The following is a 17,120-nucleotide window of genomic DNA, read 5'->3' on the forward strand; positions in this document are numbered from 1 at the left end:
AAAGACCTGGATGTAAGTCATGAAACCATAAAACTCTTAGAAAAAAACATAGGCAAAAATCTCTTGGACATAAACATGAGTGACTTCTTCATGAACATATCTCCCCGGGCAAGGGAAACAAAAGCAAAAATGAGCAAGTGGGACTGTATCAAGCTGAAAAGCTTCTGTACAGCAAAGGACATCATCAATAGAACAAAAAGGCATCCTGCAGTATGGGAGAATATATTCATAAATGACAGATCCAAGAAAGGGTTGACATAAAAAATATATAAAGAGCTCACACACCTCAACAAACAAAAAGCAAATAATCCAATTAAAAAATGGGCAGAGGAGCTGAACAGACAGTTCTCCAAAGAATAAATTCAGATGGCCAATAGACACATGAAAAGATGCTCCACATCACTTGTCATCAGAGAAATGCGAATTAAAACCACAATGAAATATCACCTCACACCAGTAAGGATGGCCACCATCCAAAAGACAACAACAAATGTTGCTGAGGTTGTGGAGAAACCTGTTGGTGGGAATGTAAATTAGTTCAACCATTGTGGGAAGCAGTATGGAGGTTCCTCAAAATAGAAATACCATTTGACCCAGGAATTCCATTCCTAGGAATTTACCCTAAGAATACAGCAGCCCAATTTGAAAAAGACAGATGCACCCCTATGTTTATCGCTGCACTATTTACAATAGCCAAGAAATGGAAGCAACCTGAGTGTCCATCAGTGGATGAATGGACATATACACAATGGAATATCATTCAGCCATAAGAAGAAAACAAATCCTACCATTTGCAACAACATGGATGGAACTAGAGGGTATTATGCTCAGTGAAATAAGCCAGGCAAAGAAAGGCAAGTACCAAATGATTTCACTCATATGTGTAGTATAAGAAAAAAACAAAACAAAACAGCAGCAGAATCACAGAATCCAAGAATAAATCAACAGTTACCAAAGGGAAAGGGACTGGGGGGGATGGGTGGGAAGGGAGGGATAAGCAGGTCGGAGAAAGAAAGGGGCCATTACGATTAGCATGTATCATGTGGGGGGAGGCATGGGGTCGGCTGTGCAACACAGAGAAGACAAGTAGTGATTCTACAGCATCTTACTACGCTGATGGACAGTGACTGTAATGGGGTTTGTGGGGGAGGACTTGGTGAGTGGGGGAGACTAGTAAACAGAATGTTCCTCATGTAATTGTAGATTAATGATTCCAAAAAAAAATGCCTTCCTTAAAAAAAAAACCAATGATCAGGGAAAACCCAAATGCTCTTCCATTTCATTTCGTCTCAGTGCTCCTTCTATTAGGGCAATTGCATAAGTATAATATACAAATGTTTATTCATAAACTACCTTTCACAAATGTTTTCTTATTTAATTCTTCAAAAAATCTTATAAAGATCAGTGCTCCTAGGCAAGCTGCTTTGATTGTTCTGTGTCTCTCTCAGAGGTTATTCTGAGGATTAAGCATGATAGTCTATGTTAAGCACATAATACAGTGCTTAGCAGTGTGTAGTAAACAATAAATGTTAGCTGCCATTAGTAATTGTCATCATTCAGTTGAAGATACAGATGTTGAAATCTAGGCTAGGTCAGATCATTCTTCCCATCTAATGATCTCCCTGGAAAGATAGGCCCATGATACCTGGGGTACCTCCCCTTTATCTGAAGTATCAGAGTTTCCACCTGGGATTGACAGGTAAGGGTCAGGTAGGCCAGGTTTCTTACCCACGCTTTTACTTGATGCTTCCTTCAGTACTTTAAGAGTAAATGCAGTGGGTCATAATACTTAATCACTGGGGAAGGGATTAAATACCAACCACTGGGTCAGCTCAGGTCATGAGGTCCATTTATCAGTTGATTTCAACTGCATTATGGCTTAGGGGAATCTTCCTGTGCCCCCAGTGGTCTCTCTTAAGATGTCCAGGGCTACTTATCTACCCACCTTCTAAATCTATTTGCCCTATCGCTGGGCAGATAAGGTGCTTCGCAATGTCTCCTCTCCCTCCCTGCTGCCATGACAGCAGTTCTTACCAGAGTTCACAGATTTCCCTTAGGAGAGTTAAGCCTCAGTGATTTGGCAGAGGTAGGTAGCTTACTTATAAGAGTAACCCTTAACATGAGATTCATCCTCTTAACAAATTTTAAGTGTTTTTACACACATACACAAACCCAAGGGGGCGCAAAGAAACTTTTGGAGGCGACCTATATGTGTATTACCTTGATTGCAGTAATGGTTTCACAGGTGTATGCATATGTCCAAACACATCAAATTATATGAAATAAATATATTCAGTTTTTTATATATCCACTATACCTCAATAAAACTGTTTTGTTTAGTAACCCTTCTAGTTCCAGGTCTCTTAAGTGCCCAGACTGGAATCAGATTAGCTCCTTCTGTATGGGCTTTCATCCCAGGAAAAGGGCAGAAAAACTACTGGAAAACACTTTGTAAACTTCACTAATTGTAACCAGCAGGGGGCACACAGTGGACACTCAATCTCTATTACAATCCCAAATCTTGGGCCCAGAGTGGCCGTCACACTGTAGAGGTGCTCATACTCCGGATTAGTTCCTCACTTGTCTCTCATGGTTAAGAGGCTCTTGCCTACTTGTTTCAGACAAACATCCCCAGGCCATTTGGTAAGACTGAAACAGTTTCATGTATCCTAAGAAAGAATGCTGGAAGGATCTGCCTCAACAGTCTGTGTTTCCTGGTTGCCCAGACTACTAGTTTTGAAGCTCTGGCTCGGGAAAGGTCATTTCTGATTTTAAAGTTTCTCAGAAAGCGCACGCGCGCGCGCGCGCGCGCGCGCGCGCACACACACACAGAGTCGAGTCCTGGAAATACATCAAATTCAACTATGGATGTTTTGAAAATACAAATTTCTGGGCCCTGCTCTCAAATCTAGTAAATCAGAGTGTCTAGGTCTGGTGCACCAGGAATTTGTACTTTTAACAAGTTGTCAGCTGATTTCATGCACTCAGCTGTGAACCAGCATTTGGAACCGCTCATCTAGGGGAATCCCTGGGACTCCCATGTCAGTTCTGCTGCCCCAGAGCAGCCCGTATGGGCATGGACAATCAAGGGCACTTGGACTCAGAACAAGCTTTGAAACCAGTGGAGTCTAGGCCAGCCCCTCCCAGTGATGGGATGAGGGATGGGGGGTGAAGGGGCCCCTCTCTAAGTTGAGGCAGCAATTCTGTGCTCTCAGGCATTACAAGAGAATAACTACTGGTCTTGATAGGCAACTGCCTCTCCTTTGCGGGAGAGGCTGAGTCTTGCTATCCAGGGAGCTCTCGGCATATCTCCACACCCTCCATGCTGCCCCACACACACTCAGGCTGGGCTGAATCAACCTCACTTGGGGCTGGGCTTCGGCAGCTACTGTGGCTGGGGCACCCCTCCCGGATGCTGCTCTAGGTGGTGCTTAGGGCAGCATGGCTCTTGGGCTCCCTGACTGGAGGATCCTGCTGAGGTAGTCCCACTGAGCTCAGCCACAGCCAGTCCTCGGGCTGCATCTGGGGGCCTGAGCAAGTGTGCAGATATGGGGGAGGTGTAGTTCTGGGGGCGCCCTGTGATAAGATCCTATAGCCCCAAAGGCTGAGCAGCAGAGTCCAGCTGGCTGTGTGGTTCCCAGCTATCGTCCAAGGCAAGCACAGCTTAGGGACTCCTTTGGCCCAGAGCTGACACTTCTGTGAGCCACTGAGGCTTCTCGCAGGGATCTGCTCAGGGGCATCCAGTTCACAGAGGAATGTCCCAGTCTGGCCTCCTGGATAATGAATGATCTGCTCCCCAAACCCCCATGGGTGAGTCAGACAGGTGGAAATAAACCTGCAATTCCTGCAAGGCTCCTGGAGCTGGAGTTGGCTGGAAAGGTAGAATAATATCATATCATATCATATCATATCATATCATATCATATCATATCATATCATATCATATCATATCATATCAGCATATCATATCACAGAAAGAGCCTAGACTTGTAAGAAAGATCTCACTTCACCACTTACTGCCTTGACAAGTCACTAAATCTCTTAGTGCAATCATATTTTTATACATAAAATGGAAATCATTATCACTTATTATAAACAGCTCATCATTATTGAAGGAGCATCAAATGAGCCAGTGAAAGAGTGTAAAGTGGTTTAGCACAGGGCCTGGCACATAATATAGGCATGCAAATGCTGGTAGTTATTTCTCCAGATCCTGTCTCAGTAGCACAGGTGAACACTCAAGGGTATAAATCTGGGAAGTGAAGAAGAGCTGCATAGGAGAGATACTGGCCATCGTGGATTGTTCCAGAGATACAGTGAGGCTGATTGAGGAGCCTGGAAGCACCCTGCTTCCCTTGAATCCCCCTGCTTCTCACCACCCTCACAGCAATAAAGGAGTTACGGATCTTCTGGCCTCTGGAGTCCCCTTCTTGTGGGTATGCTCCGGGAACAGCCCATCCCCAAGGCCTCCTGCTCAATCTGAGGGAGGCCTGAGCACCCTTGTGCCACCCTGCTGATGCCAGCAGGAATTTCTGGGACTGGGAGACTGGATGGAACCCAGAGATTCTCAGGATTCCTGGGACCACAGTGGGGAGCCCCAGGACTTCTTGGCTGTCCCCAGGTGCCTAAGGGAGAGCAATCTTGTGCTGCAGAGGACAGAGGCAGGTCGGATTGGTGAGTGCCTGGAGAAGTTTTAAGAGTCTGGTTTCTAAGGCGGGGGCCAGCCAGCATAGAGTTGCTGTTCTGAGGCCTACACTCAGAAGCCATCAAGGAAGGGCTGTCTATTCCTTTTCAAGGAACTAAGAAAAGTGGGGGCTTTTCCTTTTTGCAGGTCAGCAAGCCTGCTGAATCTGTCCAAAGGTTACTGAGCCTGGAAGATACTAAAATTTTCCACTGGTTTCCCACTGCACTTAAATAAAACTCCAACCCAATAGACCTGGCTTTGCCTACTTCTCAGCCTCATCTCCCACATTCTATCCCTTGCTCACTTAGCCACACTAGCCTCCTTTCGGTCCTTCAAATCTCACTCCTGCCTAAGGGCCTTGGTATTTGCTGATTCCTCGGCTTGGAATTCTCTTCTCCCTGACCTCATAGCTGGTTGCTTTTCTTCATTCAGGTCTCAGTTCCAACGTTACTCTTCAAAGATGCCTTTTGTGATCACTCGATGTGTTGCCCTCCCTCACCTCACTTTCTACCCATTTACCCTGTTTTATGGCCTTTAGAGCCCTGATAACTCTCTCAAATTATCTCACTTATGTATCTCATTTCTTGAGTAGTGTCTATCTCATTTGTGAAAGCACGACTTTATTTTGTCCACCTATGTATCCCCAGAGCTTAGAACAGTGGCACATAGTAGGTGCTCAGTAAATGTTTGTTGAATGCCTGAAAGGTGTCAGAAGCAATCCAGGTCTAGAGGAGGTAATCCTGGTTAGAGGACTTGGAGTGCTCTCACTTTGACCCTGTTACAGCAGAAAGGGGCCCTAACCAAGGCAACCCAGGACACAGACTGAAATGTACCCAAGTCGCAAGAGCCAAAAGATGCCACAATAGGCAAGGAGTAGGTGCCTGAAGTCTGAGATGAGGCCCAGAGTTATTCCGTTGGGGAGAACCATAGCAACAGGGGTTTCACCAGAAAGTTCACAAGCAAATCAGCTCTCAGCCCGTTGGGTGAGATTCAGGGGCAGGGCATTGGGTGGGGGCAACTGGTAAGGAAACCCAGCCCTAACCGGAATACTAAGCAGGTTCCAAAGACTGGGATCCAGGCAGAAGCCAAGTGAGGAGAACCAGAGTGGAGGCTGAGCTGAGCCCAAGGCTGAGGCCAGTTTGTGGGGGGCATTAACCAGTGCCGAGGAAGAGGGCTGCAGGGACAACCAGGCAGGCTGAGACAGGTATTAGGGTGGGAAGCACATGTAGCATATATTACCATTTGCTGTTGGGGGAGAGCAGACCTACATTCCCCTCCCAAAGGAAAATGCTCAGGGTTGTCAGCCTGGGACCCTCTCCCCATGGGTTTCCAACAACAGGGCCACCTTAAGCAAAGAAATCTACCTGGGGCTACTATGGACATGCTTTATAGTCACTTTTAGTTTTTGTAACATTTGGACAAGGGGTTTTCACATCCATAGGACAGATGTATAAGAAATACAAGATTCTGCTATAGAGCCACCAAAAGCTCCCATTGACTCAAAAACTAGGCCTCCCCAACCTTGGCTCCCCGCTACGGCTGCTCAGCTGTCAGCAGGCCCAACTCCCAGTTGTCCTCCTGCTCAGCCCCCAAGGTCACTCCTGCCTCCCTACTTTTGACCACTCCCTTCCTCTTTATCAATCCAAACATAACACTTTATTCAACATACAAAACAGAATCAAGTACTTTTCAGCGACCCCTCCCTGATGCTGAGAGTATAATGTTCTCAATTCCCCATAGCATAGTCTCACACTTGATATTTTTGTCTAACTCTGGTTCTCAAGGAGTTTCATTATATACATTGTTCCCATAACTAGATCAGAGGGTCTTTGAACATTAGGAACAAGCCAAATCCTCCTCTTGTTATATTTCCTCCATTGCACCCAGCAATGATCTGGGGGCATAGGAGATATTTGTTAGCTTGAACCCTACCCTCTCCGAGAAAGGGGAGGGGAAAAACCACTTTTGGTGTCAGAGACTGCTTGGTGAAAAGTAGAAGGCAGGATCTAACTACTTTGGAAGTAACTGGGACTACGGAGCCACCTATACTGTTTTATTTTAAACTTGGAGAAACAAGGAGAGAGCAAGAAGTCTACTCTCAACATCCAGGGAACTTAAGAAACATTGATGAATCAACATCTCCCTTCAAAACTTCTTTATCCGCCACCTGCATTGGTGCTGTAGAAAACATATCTGGCCTGTGTCCCTCCCCCACCGAGTATTTCTACCCACTGATGACACTGAGTGAGAGAATGAATGAGTCCTAAAGAAGTAACTCAAACAATGAGATGTTTAGGTGGTTCACAAAGCTGGTAAGGAGTGTGCCTTGGCACAGGCATATCATTCTAGTAGGGTGAGCTGCCTCTTCACTCATCAAGATCAGGAATGTCTTCTTGGAAGAAAGCAAGACATGAAGGCATGTGATAATCTGTACAAATTTTATTTTAATATCAATTTGTATGGAAACAAGCAGGTGTCAGTGTTATGCAGGCACAGAAAAGAAGGGAAAGAAAAAACTCCAGTGATAACTGATCTTGTATTTACACCATTTGGTTTCAACAGGGACAGGAAGTTTTGCTGTTAGCTTCCTGCAGGAACTCCAGTTTCTGCACCTTCCCCTGCTGCCTCTCAGCATCACGGTAGAGCAGGGATTTCTGAGCCTTCAATCGACAAGCCAGGCACATGAAAATTGACTCCACGTTCTGGCTCTCTTTGGGGTCCTTGGCCGATGTCTCAAATAAGAGCATGTTGTGGGCATCAGCAAATTTCAGGGCTAAGTTGGAGGGCACCTGGATCTGTTCCCTCAAGTCACACTTATTGCCCACAAGCACCTTTGGGACTAGTGGGGGCACGGCATGCCCATTGCATTCTTGGATCCACATTTTGAGGTTGGTGAAGGATGTCATCTTGGTGACATCATAAACGAAGACCACTGCATGCACATTGCGGTAGTAATGCTCGACCATGCTTTTGCGGAAGCGTTCCTGACCTGCTGTATCCCACACCTGAACCTGGAAGATACAAAAACCCATATTTGGAGTCAGAAAAGGAAACACGAATGGATAGGTGAAAACATGGTTCTATGGCATTATAAAAATGAGGTGACAAGCCCTGACACAGGAAGTGGTTCTTTGACAGATTGGCAGAATAGATTTATCAAAATACAGAGAGAAATTTCTTTCAAGATTTGTAAAGTTTTTCTTAAGAATTTTAGTGGAAAATCTTGAGTTGAAAAATCTCAAGGTTTTTGGTTGAAAAAGTGGAATATAAATTAATCGTTTCTGGAGGGCAATTTGGCAATATTATCAAATGTGAAAAATTCTTTGAGCCTATAATGATAAGTGTTCAAAAGCTTATAATCAATCCCACTTCCAGAAATCTATACAAAAGACATAGCAGAGATGTGGACAAAATTCTGTACAATGATCTTAATTGCAGTGTTGTTTATACATTTTTAAAAACAGGAAACTACCCACATGCTTGCTAGAAGAGGAATAACTAAAGTGTATACATATAGTTATACAATGGGCTTTTATGCAGTCATTAAAAATAATGTTTTCGAAGAATAGTGGTAGAAATGCTCAAAAAATATTTAAAAAGTAGGATACAAAATTTTTCATATGCTCTGGTCCCAATTCTTTAAAAAAATTAAGCATAGACACATGCATGGGAAAGACTGGAAGTGTACACACTAGCACACTGATGGTTATTTTTGGGCAGTGGGACTATAGGTGATATTTCTTTCCTTCTATTTTTTTGTTTCTTCAAATTTTTCTACTCTAAGCTTATATTCATATGCTCTGGTCCCAATTCTTTAAAAAAAGTAAGCATAGACACATGCATGGGAAAGACTGGAAGTGTACACACTAGCACACTGATGGTTATTTTTGGGCAGTGGGACTATAGGTGATATTTCTTTCCTTCTATTTTTTTGTTTCTTCAAATTTTTCTACTCTAAGCTTATATCACTTTGGGGTTTTATTTTGCATGACTTTTAAATAAAGACAGTGTTTTTAAAAAGCTCAATTTATTTTAAGTTCAGTTCTTTGTTATGTAAAAGGTAATTTAGCTCACTGGATTTTTCTTCTGCACCTCAGCTTTTGGGATAAAGGCCAAATTATGAAGGGAAAATGCTGCTATCGGTAATATGTACAAAAACACAACTGCTAAGGGATATTCTGGAGTCAACACACATTCGGTCCAATCTATTTCCCTTTATATATCCAAAGTTTTGGACAAGAGAAATTAATATGCAGAAAGATGGTCCCAAGTCCCCATACAATTCTGTTACCAAAGAAAACTTAATTATGCCCACTAATTGACTACTATGGTTCTTAAAGTATGGCTTTTATTTGGAGTTAGCAGTCAGTAGGTATAATTTAATGAACATAATTGAATCTCTTTTTGCTGAATGAAGATCTTATAGGGCCCCAGAGTCATCATTCTGAATGTCAGTTTTCATTGTTACATCTCTTCTATCAATATGGCCACCACATTCCTTTGGCAAGACCGTCAGATTCGCTTTTTCTATTTTGATTTTCATACCCTTAGGCCAAACCCTCTTCTGCTTTCTCCTGGACTACAGCAGTCTTTTGGATTCTAGATGTCTCCACTCCAGTGCTTCCTGCTTTCAAAGTAGCCTTCCTGAATCCCTGCTTGTATTGGTATGTCACCCTCCTCTTCAGGAAATTATGATGCATGTGGCATCAAATGGAAAAATTTCTGTCTGCCGTCATTTGACCCCACTCAACCTGGTTCAAACTACTCGGCTACAACTTGCTCATTCCCTCCTCTGTACATTAGGTCCTGCTAGTCCATCCTTCCCCTACAGAACTGGTTGCCCCTTCACTGCCCTATCCAAATCTCACCCATTCTTTAAGGCTCATCTCACACCTCTACCTTCTTCCTGAAACCTTCTCCAACTTCTCTTCAATTCTCTTCTCTTAGGAATCTTGACTGAACTTTGAATCTGTACCACATCATTTAGAATATATTTTTTTGTTCTCTGGTTGTTACATCAGTGCTCTTGGCTTCTCTCCCACTAAACTGTTAGCAGTCTTTTTCTGCATTAGGCCACTCGGCCTCATGGTTGTTTTCATCAACATCATCATTAAAAAGCAGTACTGGCCTGGGCCACCCAAACTACAGGGCACCTGACATCCTAGGTATTGGCCAAGGTTACAAAGGAAAATGTAAGTCCTTGAAAAATGCTTTGCTTTAGCAAGCAGCAATATATTTATTTCTTCCATTTCTCTGTTCTCTTCTGCTGTGAGCAGACGCAAGGAAACGCAGGCCAGAAAAGGAATGCAGGTCAGCGGGAAGAGAGCAGGTGTATCATTACCACTTGGCTCCCAATTCCCACCCCCACTCTCCAGTTGTCCTAAGTCTTGCGTATGAGTCAGGCTGAATCCCTACCAGCCCTCAGGCATGTGGCAGATGCTTTCACACCATGAGCTCAGGACTCTAAAAATACCTGCCACTAGCAGGAACACGGGTGGGAGTGTGTGAGGTGTTTGGGGCTGAGTAGGCTGTTTGGCTTTTCCTTGGCTTTGGACTTGTGTATGAAAGCCACACAAGCTGCTGGAACTGCAGGGAGGGCCCTCTCTGTTGGAGATCTCCTGTGCCTTTCCCAGTGCCTTGAAGCTTTTATTAGGAGACTCGGAATTTCAACTGTAGGACCTGCTCCCATTCCAGCTCTTTATAAACCCCACCCTAAGTTCTTTGCATCCCTGTCTGTGGTGAGAGGTGAGCCAGGACGCTTGCTACTCACAGCAGAAAATCAGAAGAACCAATGGTATGGCCTTAGAGCCATCACAAAGGGAGAGCCCAGCAGCCAAGCTGACTCAACACATAAATGATCTTATTTTGTTTGAGGGGTTTGGTGTCCCTGCCCTTAACATCCCATAACCCCTGGCTCCTGCCACACTGTGAAAGCACCTCCTTTCCTGTTTGTGGCTGGTGCTCCTCTCGTCTATTCTTCCTTTCCTGTGTGCACATGGTAGTCAGGGGTGACAACAGCCCCATAGTCACATACATGCTGCCCAGATCCTCTTTTTTCTCCAAAGACCAATGGAGCTAATGGAGTCAAATCAACTTGGGTGCAGATCTTGGCCCAATCATGTACTACTAGTTAGGTGTCCTCAGGCAAGTTATTTACTCTGTGTTCAGTGTCCTCCTCAGGAAACAGGATATTCACAGCAATTTTGTAGGGATGCTGTGAAGATCAGCATTCCCTGAAAGTACATGACACTGTGCCTAGTACACACTCCCTACTCCTTCCTGGCCCAAAACCTCCACTATCAAGTCAGACCTGACAACTAAGTGAGCAGGTGCTGTTGGAAATGCAGCAATAGCTGTGGGATTGGGAGACCTGGGTTCTAACTCCTGTGCTTAGTAGCTGAGTAAATGACTAGGAAAATGAAAAAACACAGCAGAAAGAGATTTTGGAAAATACAAAGTGCTCTGCAAATATTAGCTGTTGTCATTGTCTCAGAAGGCCCATCAAGCCCTCTCCTGGTAGCACTGCCCTTTGGATGGGATGCTTCTCATCCTGGAAAGCATAGAAAGCTTGGCTTCTTGACCATGAGACAGAGCCAGAGCAAAGGAGAGGGCAGAGGAGCGGGGAATGCCAGCAACAGGCCGTGAGAGCCTGGGGGCACATCCAAACAGATGGGGATTCTACGCTAGGATACAGGGAAACAGCATGGGGAGCTGCCAAAGATAAAGCTAGCCTTTTTAACCATTTTCCTGTGGCTGCTGCTGAGCAAGCCCTCTGCACGTGCTCTTAGCTGACAGGGGTATTTCTATTCCTGAGGGAACATATCTAGCCTCTTCCTATAGATGAGGCACTAATGTCCTTCTGCTGGAGGCTGGTGGGGGAGGGCAGAAGTGGGAAAAGGAGACGAATACATCTGTGACCTTCAGAGGATGCCCAAGTGGATGATGGGAAAAGTCCAAAATAATTCTTTTTTCAACTAGCTGGACTGTCCCATCTGCATCTAAGATACACATTCACACACAAGACTGATGTAGAGAATGGCAAAGGAGGAAGGAGACAAAGAGAAAGTCATGCACAGAACGAGAGGCAGCAAAGCAGACAGAGAAACACACACTGATGGATAATTAACCATGAAGCTAACTGGCAGAAGTTGGAGGCTCAGCAGCTCTAAGGAAGACATGATGTCATTCTGACTGCAGGCAGCTTCTGAGGGAACACTTAGCTCAGCCTCCGTCCACTAGATAATGTAACACAGGAAGGTGTTTTTCCACATGATCAGCAGAGGAAGAGAATTTCACAGTCCTGGGCAGCACCTGCCCACAGCCATGGCTGACCTGCAGTTTGCCATGGTCCACAGAGCTGGGGCAGAGGGAGGGCCCAGCCTGTGGAAAGAACCACAACAGGCAGGAGGGGGTGCTTGCATGATCATTTATAAATGGCTCAAAAACTGGTTCTGAACCTCCCTCTACAGCCTCCCCCCACCCTCACCCCCACCACACACACTCGTATTTGGCATTTTCCAGTGGTTTTAGACTGAGACAGGCTCAATATGATTTAGCTAAACCTGTAGGAGACAGACACATTATGGTCATTGAGGGAAGCTCCACAGTTCCTTTGGGGGCTGGGGGACACCTCCCCCCTTCCTAGATTGATACCAGGAAGGACTGTCAGCTTTCCCATATGATGTCCCTCCACGTCCCTGTCACAGGTAACTGCATGGGTTGGTGGACCATGCGACTAGCCCAGAATGGGGATTTATATGGAAAGAGCACTGGAAAGGGAATTAGGACACCTGAGTTGTAGGCCTGGCCCCGTGTGATCTTGGGCAAGTCACTTTCCCTCTCTCAGCCTCAGTTTCCTATCTGTTAGATGAGGATGTTGGATCAGAAACTCTCTAAGGTCTCTTTCATCTTGGAACACTGTTTTACTCTCACATGGAAGGTGAGACAGTCAAGGGGCAAAAAGTAAAACTCAGTTACTCAGCTCAGCATCTGGGGTACAGTTGAAGGAGACATCTTGAAGACTCCTGGGTCCTAGGGCTGTAAACCTGGGCCCCTGGCCCAAGGCTGGCTGCCCAGCATGTCATCGCCCCCCAGGCCAGATATTGCTCCCCGGAATAGAGGGCAATGGTAAAGAGCATGGGCTCTGAATCTAGGTTGAAATCCTGGCCCTGTTGCAGGGCAGGCAGGCTAGTGAGATGGTGAGCCATGTGCCTTTGGGTACTTTATTTAATCTCTCTAATTTTGGTCTCCTTATCTATAAAACAGGATTGATAATAATAGTCCTAATTTCTTAGGGCTGCTGTGAAGATCAGTAACATAGTACAAGTGAAGTACCTAGCCTGGGCTCTGGGTTTATTAGATAAATAGAAGTGTTATTATTATTATTGCCCACTCATTGGAGGCTTTTCTTGATGTTTATGTTAACCAGGAAATGCTGGATTATAAATGCTGCCATGGGGAAAGAGCTGGGATGCATTGACTGCAAACAGCCAGTGAGGCTTCAAAGCCCTATGGAGGACCTGATAATTAAGAGAAGAGCCCCCAAAACACCAAATCAGTCACCCCCCTGCTGGGGTAGACATATGTGCTACCCTGGGACACAGGGAGGCAGCCCAGGAGAGGCCACACCCTACTCTTGGACTGGGAGAAAAGATTTCCCCACCTCTCTCTTGAGAGGGCTGGCATTTTAGAGCCTGACAGCCTTCCATTACTGGCTGTGGTCTGGGGCCACCTGAGCCTGTCACACTGGACTTTTCTCTCTCCCCTAAAAGGAAAAGCCTTTGGCAGTCACCTCCTAGTGTAGTTTTAGCATTTGTTCCTTGAGAAACTCCAGGCCAGCTGGAGTGCAGGGCAAAAGCTCCTCCTCTCTGGATCTTGTGCTAGCGGCCATGCTCTGCCATCTTCCCATGGACATGCTGGTCTCACCTGCTGGCTTCGGCCCTGAAGTAGCAGCAGCTTTCCAGAGGAAGAGCCACCATCTCCCCACTCCCACACCCCACTCTAAGCCCCTTGAGCATCCTCACTCAAAGGACTCCTCTGTAAGCAGTGTCACAAGGCTTTGCCCTCTTGAAAATACCACCTTCCCAGAAAAGCCTGTATTGAGCACTTATCAGCACATGGTGTTGTGCTGAGCTCTCTTTCTAGTGAGTCACACTGTCACAGGCTCTGCCCTCTGGGAAAAAGTATGGGAATCTCTGGCAGAGACAGTAGAATCCAGTTTAGCTAAGCACTGGGGTGTTAGAAGGGAAGAAATCTTTTAAAAATTTCTCCAAGGCCATTGGGTGGTGACCCCCTTCCATTTGTTTTCACTTCCCATTTCCCATGTTCTAGCTTCCTCCTCCCCTCTCCCCTTGCTCTCCTTCCTCCCTCTTCTGCTAGACTCCCAAACACAACTTTTTTTCTCCTTCTGAATTTCAGATGGACTTACTTCTCCTGTACTTCCTCTCTTCCAAAGCACTCCTTGGTTCAATGTGACATTAGATTTTAAACAAGTGATAGCATTACATTTTAAGGTTTTTGAGGGTTTAAGAGCATATCCATAGTATATTTCTACTTGATATTTTAAAAGGCATGTTTTAGAAATTCCAGAATCTTACAATCTTACATTAAAGAAATTAGACACACTAGAGAAAGTCCTAACCAAGTACATGGCAACATAAGAGCCCTAGGAAAGGATAGAGACAGATACTTACTCGACTTGAAAAAGGAAAGGTGGTAATTCTCTCCAAAACACAAGGGGTGAAAAAGATCATTATTTCAAATCAGTGCCCTATCTTCCTGACCCTCGGGTTCAGTTGTTCTGGAGAGCTCTCCCTTACTGGTACTGAGCTGCCCATCTTCCTGACATCTAGTGCCTTGGCCCAGTTTCTGAAGCCATTTGAAAACATATTCATTTTAATAATCAATGAGTCCAGAGTCTTGCACAGTTTAGAGTGTTTCATCATTCTTCCCAGTTACCCAGCCCTTCTCTCCACATCACTCAGGAGAGGGCCCCGTGGTGATCTGGAGTGTTTGACCAGCAGGAGGAAGGTTGGCTTTTACCTGACAGGGTCTGACCATAGGCTCAAGGAACGGCCAGCTGTGGGTCTAGTGGAACTGGTCTTTACTGCCTAGTGCCTTTTAAGGTGACTCCCTGCCCATAACCCTGGCCAGCTCTGCTCTCCTGACAGAGAAAGCTGCCCTTGCCATGTCCTCTCCTTCCCTTGGTCCTCAGATAAATTGCTCTGCATTTTTACAAAGGCCTGCTGAAGACAATACCAACGGAATGAGTAATGGACAGTTCATTCATTAGGTACCTCAGACAGGTAAAGAAGATACCATTTGAGGAATATTGTTCCAAAGAACAAGTTTTCTCTGCTGTGAAGGGTTGGCAGGTGACCCTGTCTCAGTTTCTTTAAAAGGACTCATGGCTTTGTGCCAGAACCGTCCCACTTCACCCCGACTCCAACTCAGTCCTAATCTGAACCCTAAAGTGTAATTTAAAATAAGGCGACTTTCATTCCCTATGTATTGCCATCCTTTCCTCCCTTCTAATGCCTCTGGGCTTAGCCAAAGTGGGTTTCTGCAGCCTACTGGCACCCAAGAAGTAGAAGGGACCTCAAGATGCGGAAAGTGCTTTGGGATCCCTCCCACAGACCAGGACCAAGAAATGCCTCATACCTCCCTCTGCCCACAGGTGCTACTGCTTCTGGCTCAGGGTCAAGGATGGAATCAAACATGCTTTTCCTGGCAGGAGCTGTCAGGCAGGAGCCAAGGGCAAGAATGCAATGACCATCACCTGCTCTAAAACACCGGTGAGGAGGGAACCAGGCCACTGAGAGTCAAAGGGGATGAGCAGGTGCTGAGGTTCTTGAGCTCAGCAAGGCCACAGGGCCACGCGCTGGACTTTACAACCATAAGAGCCCTGCCTCCAGCGAGGCCCCCTCCCTGATCCCTCCCTTCCCAGACCTGACCGTCTGGATCACCTTGATCTTCTCGCCCTCGATTTCCACCGTCTTCTCCCTGAAGTCCACACCGATGGTGGCCTCGGTCTTGTCGGGGAAGGTCCCTCCGCAGAAGCGGAAAGTCAGGCACGTCTTGCCCACGTTGGAGTCCCCAATCACGATGATTTTGAAGATGCGAATCTGCACGTACTGGTCCAGCGACGAGTCGAGCTCCAGGGATGCCAGGCCAGCGGGCGAGGCGGGCTGCAGGCTTCCAGGGCCCAGGATGGGCTGCGCCATCTCCCCAGGACCGGACCGGGACCCCAACCCCCCTCAAGGGCTCCACACAAAGAAAACAGCCACGTTAGTGCGCTCGAGGCAAGCAAGCTTTGTGCGTGTGTGTATGTCCGCGCGTGTGTGCGTGCGCCGCCACCGTGTGCGCGCGCGCGTGGAGGGGAGCCTCTACCCCAGGCCCCCCTCCTCCAGCGCACCCTCCTTGCAGCTCCGAGGCACCAACACAAAAGCCAGGGAGGAGAGGAGAGATGGAGGGCAGCGGGCCGGGCGCGAGGCTTCTCGGTCGGCCAGTGCGTTCGCTGGGACCCGGCTCTCCCCAGCCCGCCGCCGCCGCCGCGCCTGTGCCTAGACCCTCCCTTGCCTGGACCCCAGGGACCCCGCCTAAGGAAGAAAGGGAGGGCGTGAAGACACCCGCACACACCACCCGGGGTTGTCTTCCTGTCCTCACGCCCCCATTTATTTCATAGGTTTCGGGCTCCCCACCCCCACTTCCTGGGAGCGCGTCGAGTCAGCCGGCAGGGAGCACAGCTGGCTGGGGACAAAGAGAGCTGCACCCTAAGCCGGCTCTGGAGCACTTCGGCCTCGGAGCAGCACCACTCGGCGTGGGGTGGGGTGGGGGCGGGGAAACCGGTCACCTCCCGAGCAGCGGCAGCTGAGCCGCGCCTCCGCGGAATCAAGGGACGTTCTGTCTTACTGAGTGAGCAGGTGCACTCGCGCGCCCCAAGGGGCCCGGGAGGGCACTGCCAAGACACGCCGCGGGTTGCGGGGCCCGCGCAGCTGAACGGACGGAGGCAGGGGGCACGGGTGTGTGTGTGTGTGTATAGGGGGAGTTACTGTTTCTGTCACAGACTTGCCAGATGTAGGGGGGGCGCGTGCCAGGCGCTAACCTTTCCTCATCACACCACGAGCACCCATCCTCTGAATGTTCAGGAGAGCGGTTCCCATTGGCTGTCGCAGTCGTTTGTGTTCGGCTGGCCAATGGGGAAGGTCCGCAGCTGGAGAGGGCCATATAGTGGGTAGGAGAAGGGGGGAAGCTAGTGGCGGCAGCTCCAGCAAAAGGGAGGTTTGTTTAGGGGTTAACTACTGCAAGCCCAGGTGGAGGGATCTTGGGACATGGCATAAACCTCACAGTGTCCTGCATTCTTCAGTCCTCCATATAATCATGCGTCCTTACAGAATTGTGAAGTTTCTGAAGGAATTGGAAACCCCTAGTAGGGCTC

At 47.1% G+C, this 17,120-nt stretch overlaps 1 protein-coding gene across 2 annotated transcripts; it reads right to left on the bottom strand.

The window, feature by feature from the left end:
• Nucleotides 1–7,113: 7,113 nt before the first annotated feature.
• RAB33A (RAB33A, member RAS oncogene family) lies at nucleotides 7,114–17,120 on the bottom strand. 2 transcript variants are annotated; one of them, XM_037016866.2, is made up of 2 exons: nucleotides 15,637–17,120; nucleotides 7,114–7,695 (listed from the first exon to the last, which is right to left on the bottom strand). In XM_037016866.2, exons 1-2 carry the CDS (start codon nucleotides 15,904–15,906, stop codon nucleotides 7,240–7,242), a joined length of 726 nt encoding a protein of 241 aa, XP_036872761.1. In that variant the 5' UTR covers nucleotides 15,907–17,120; the 3' UTR covers nucleotides 7,114–7,239. The 2 variants fall into 2 exon arrangements, with proteins under 2 accessions (XP_036872761.1, XP_017520204.2); XM_017664715.3 differs by having other exon boundaries at nucleotides 7,115–7,695; nucleotides 15,649–17,105.

The sequence above is a fragment of the Manis javanica genome, chromosome X (assembly GCF_040802235.1).
Source record: "Manis javanica isolate MJ-LG chromosome X, MJ_LKY, whole genome shotgun sequence".
Classification (NCBI taxonomy): domain Eukaryota; kingdom Metazoa; phylum Chordata; class Mammalia; order Pholidota; family Manidae; genus Manis; species Manis javanica.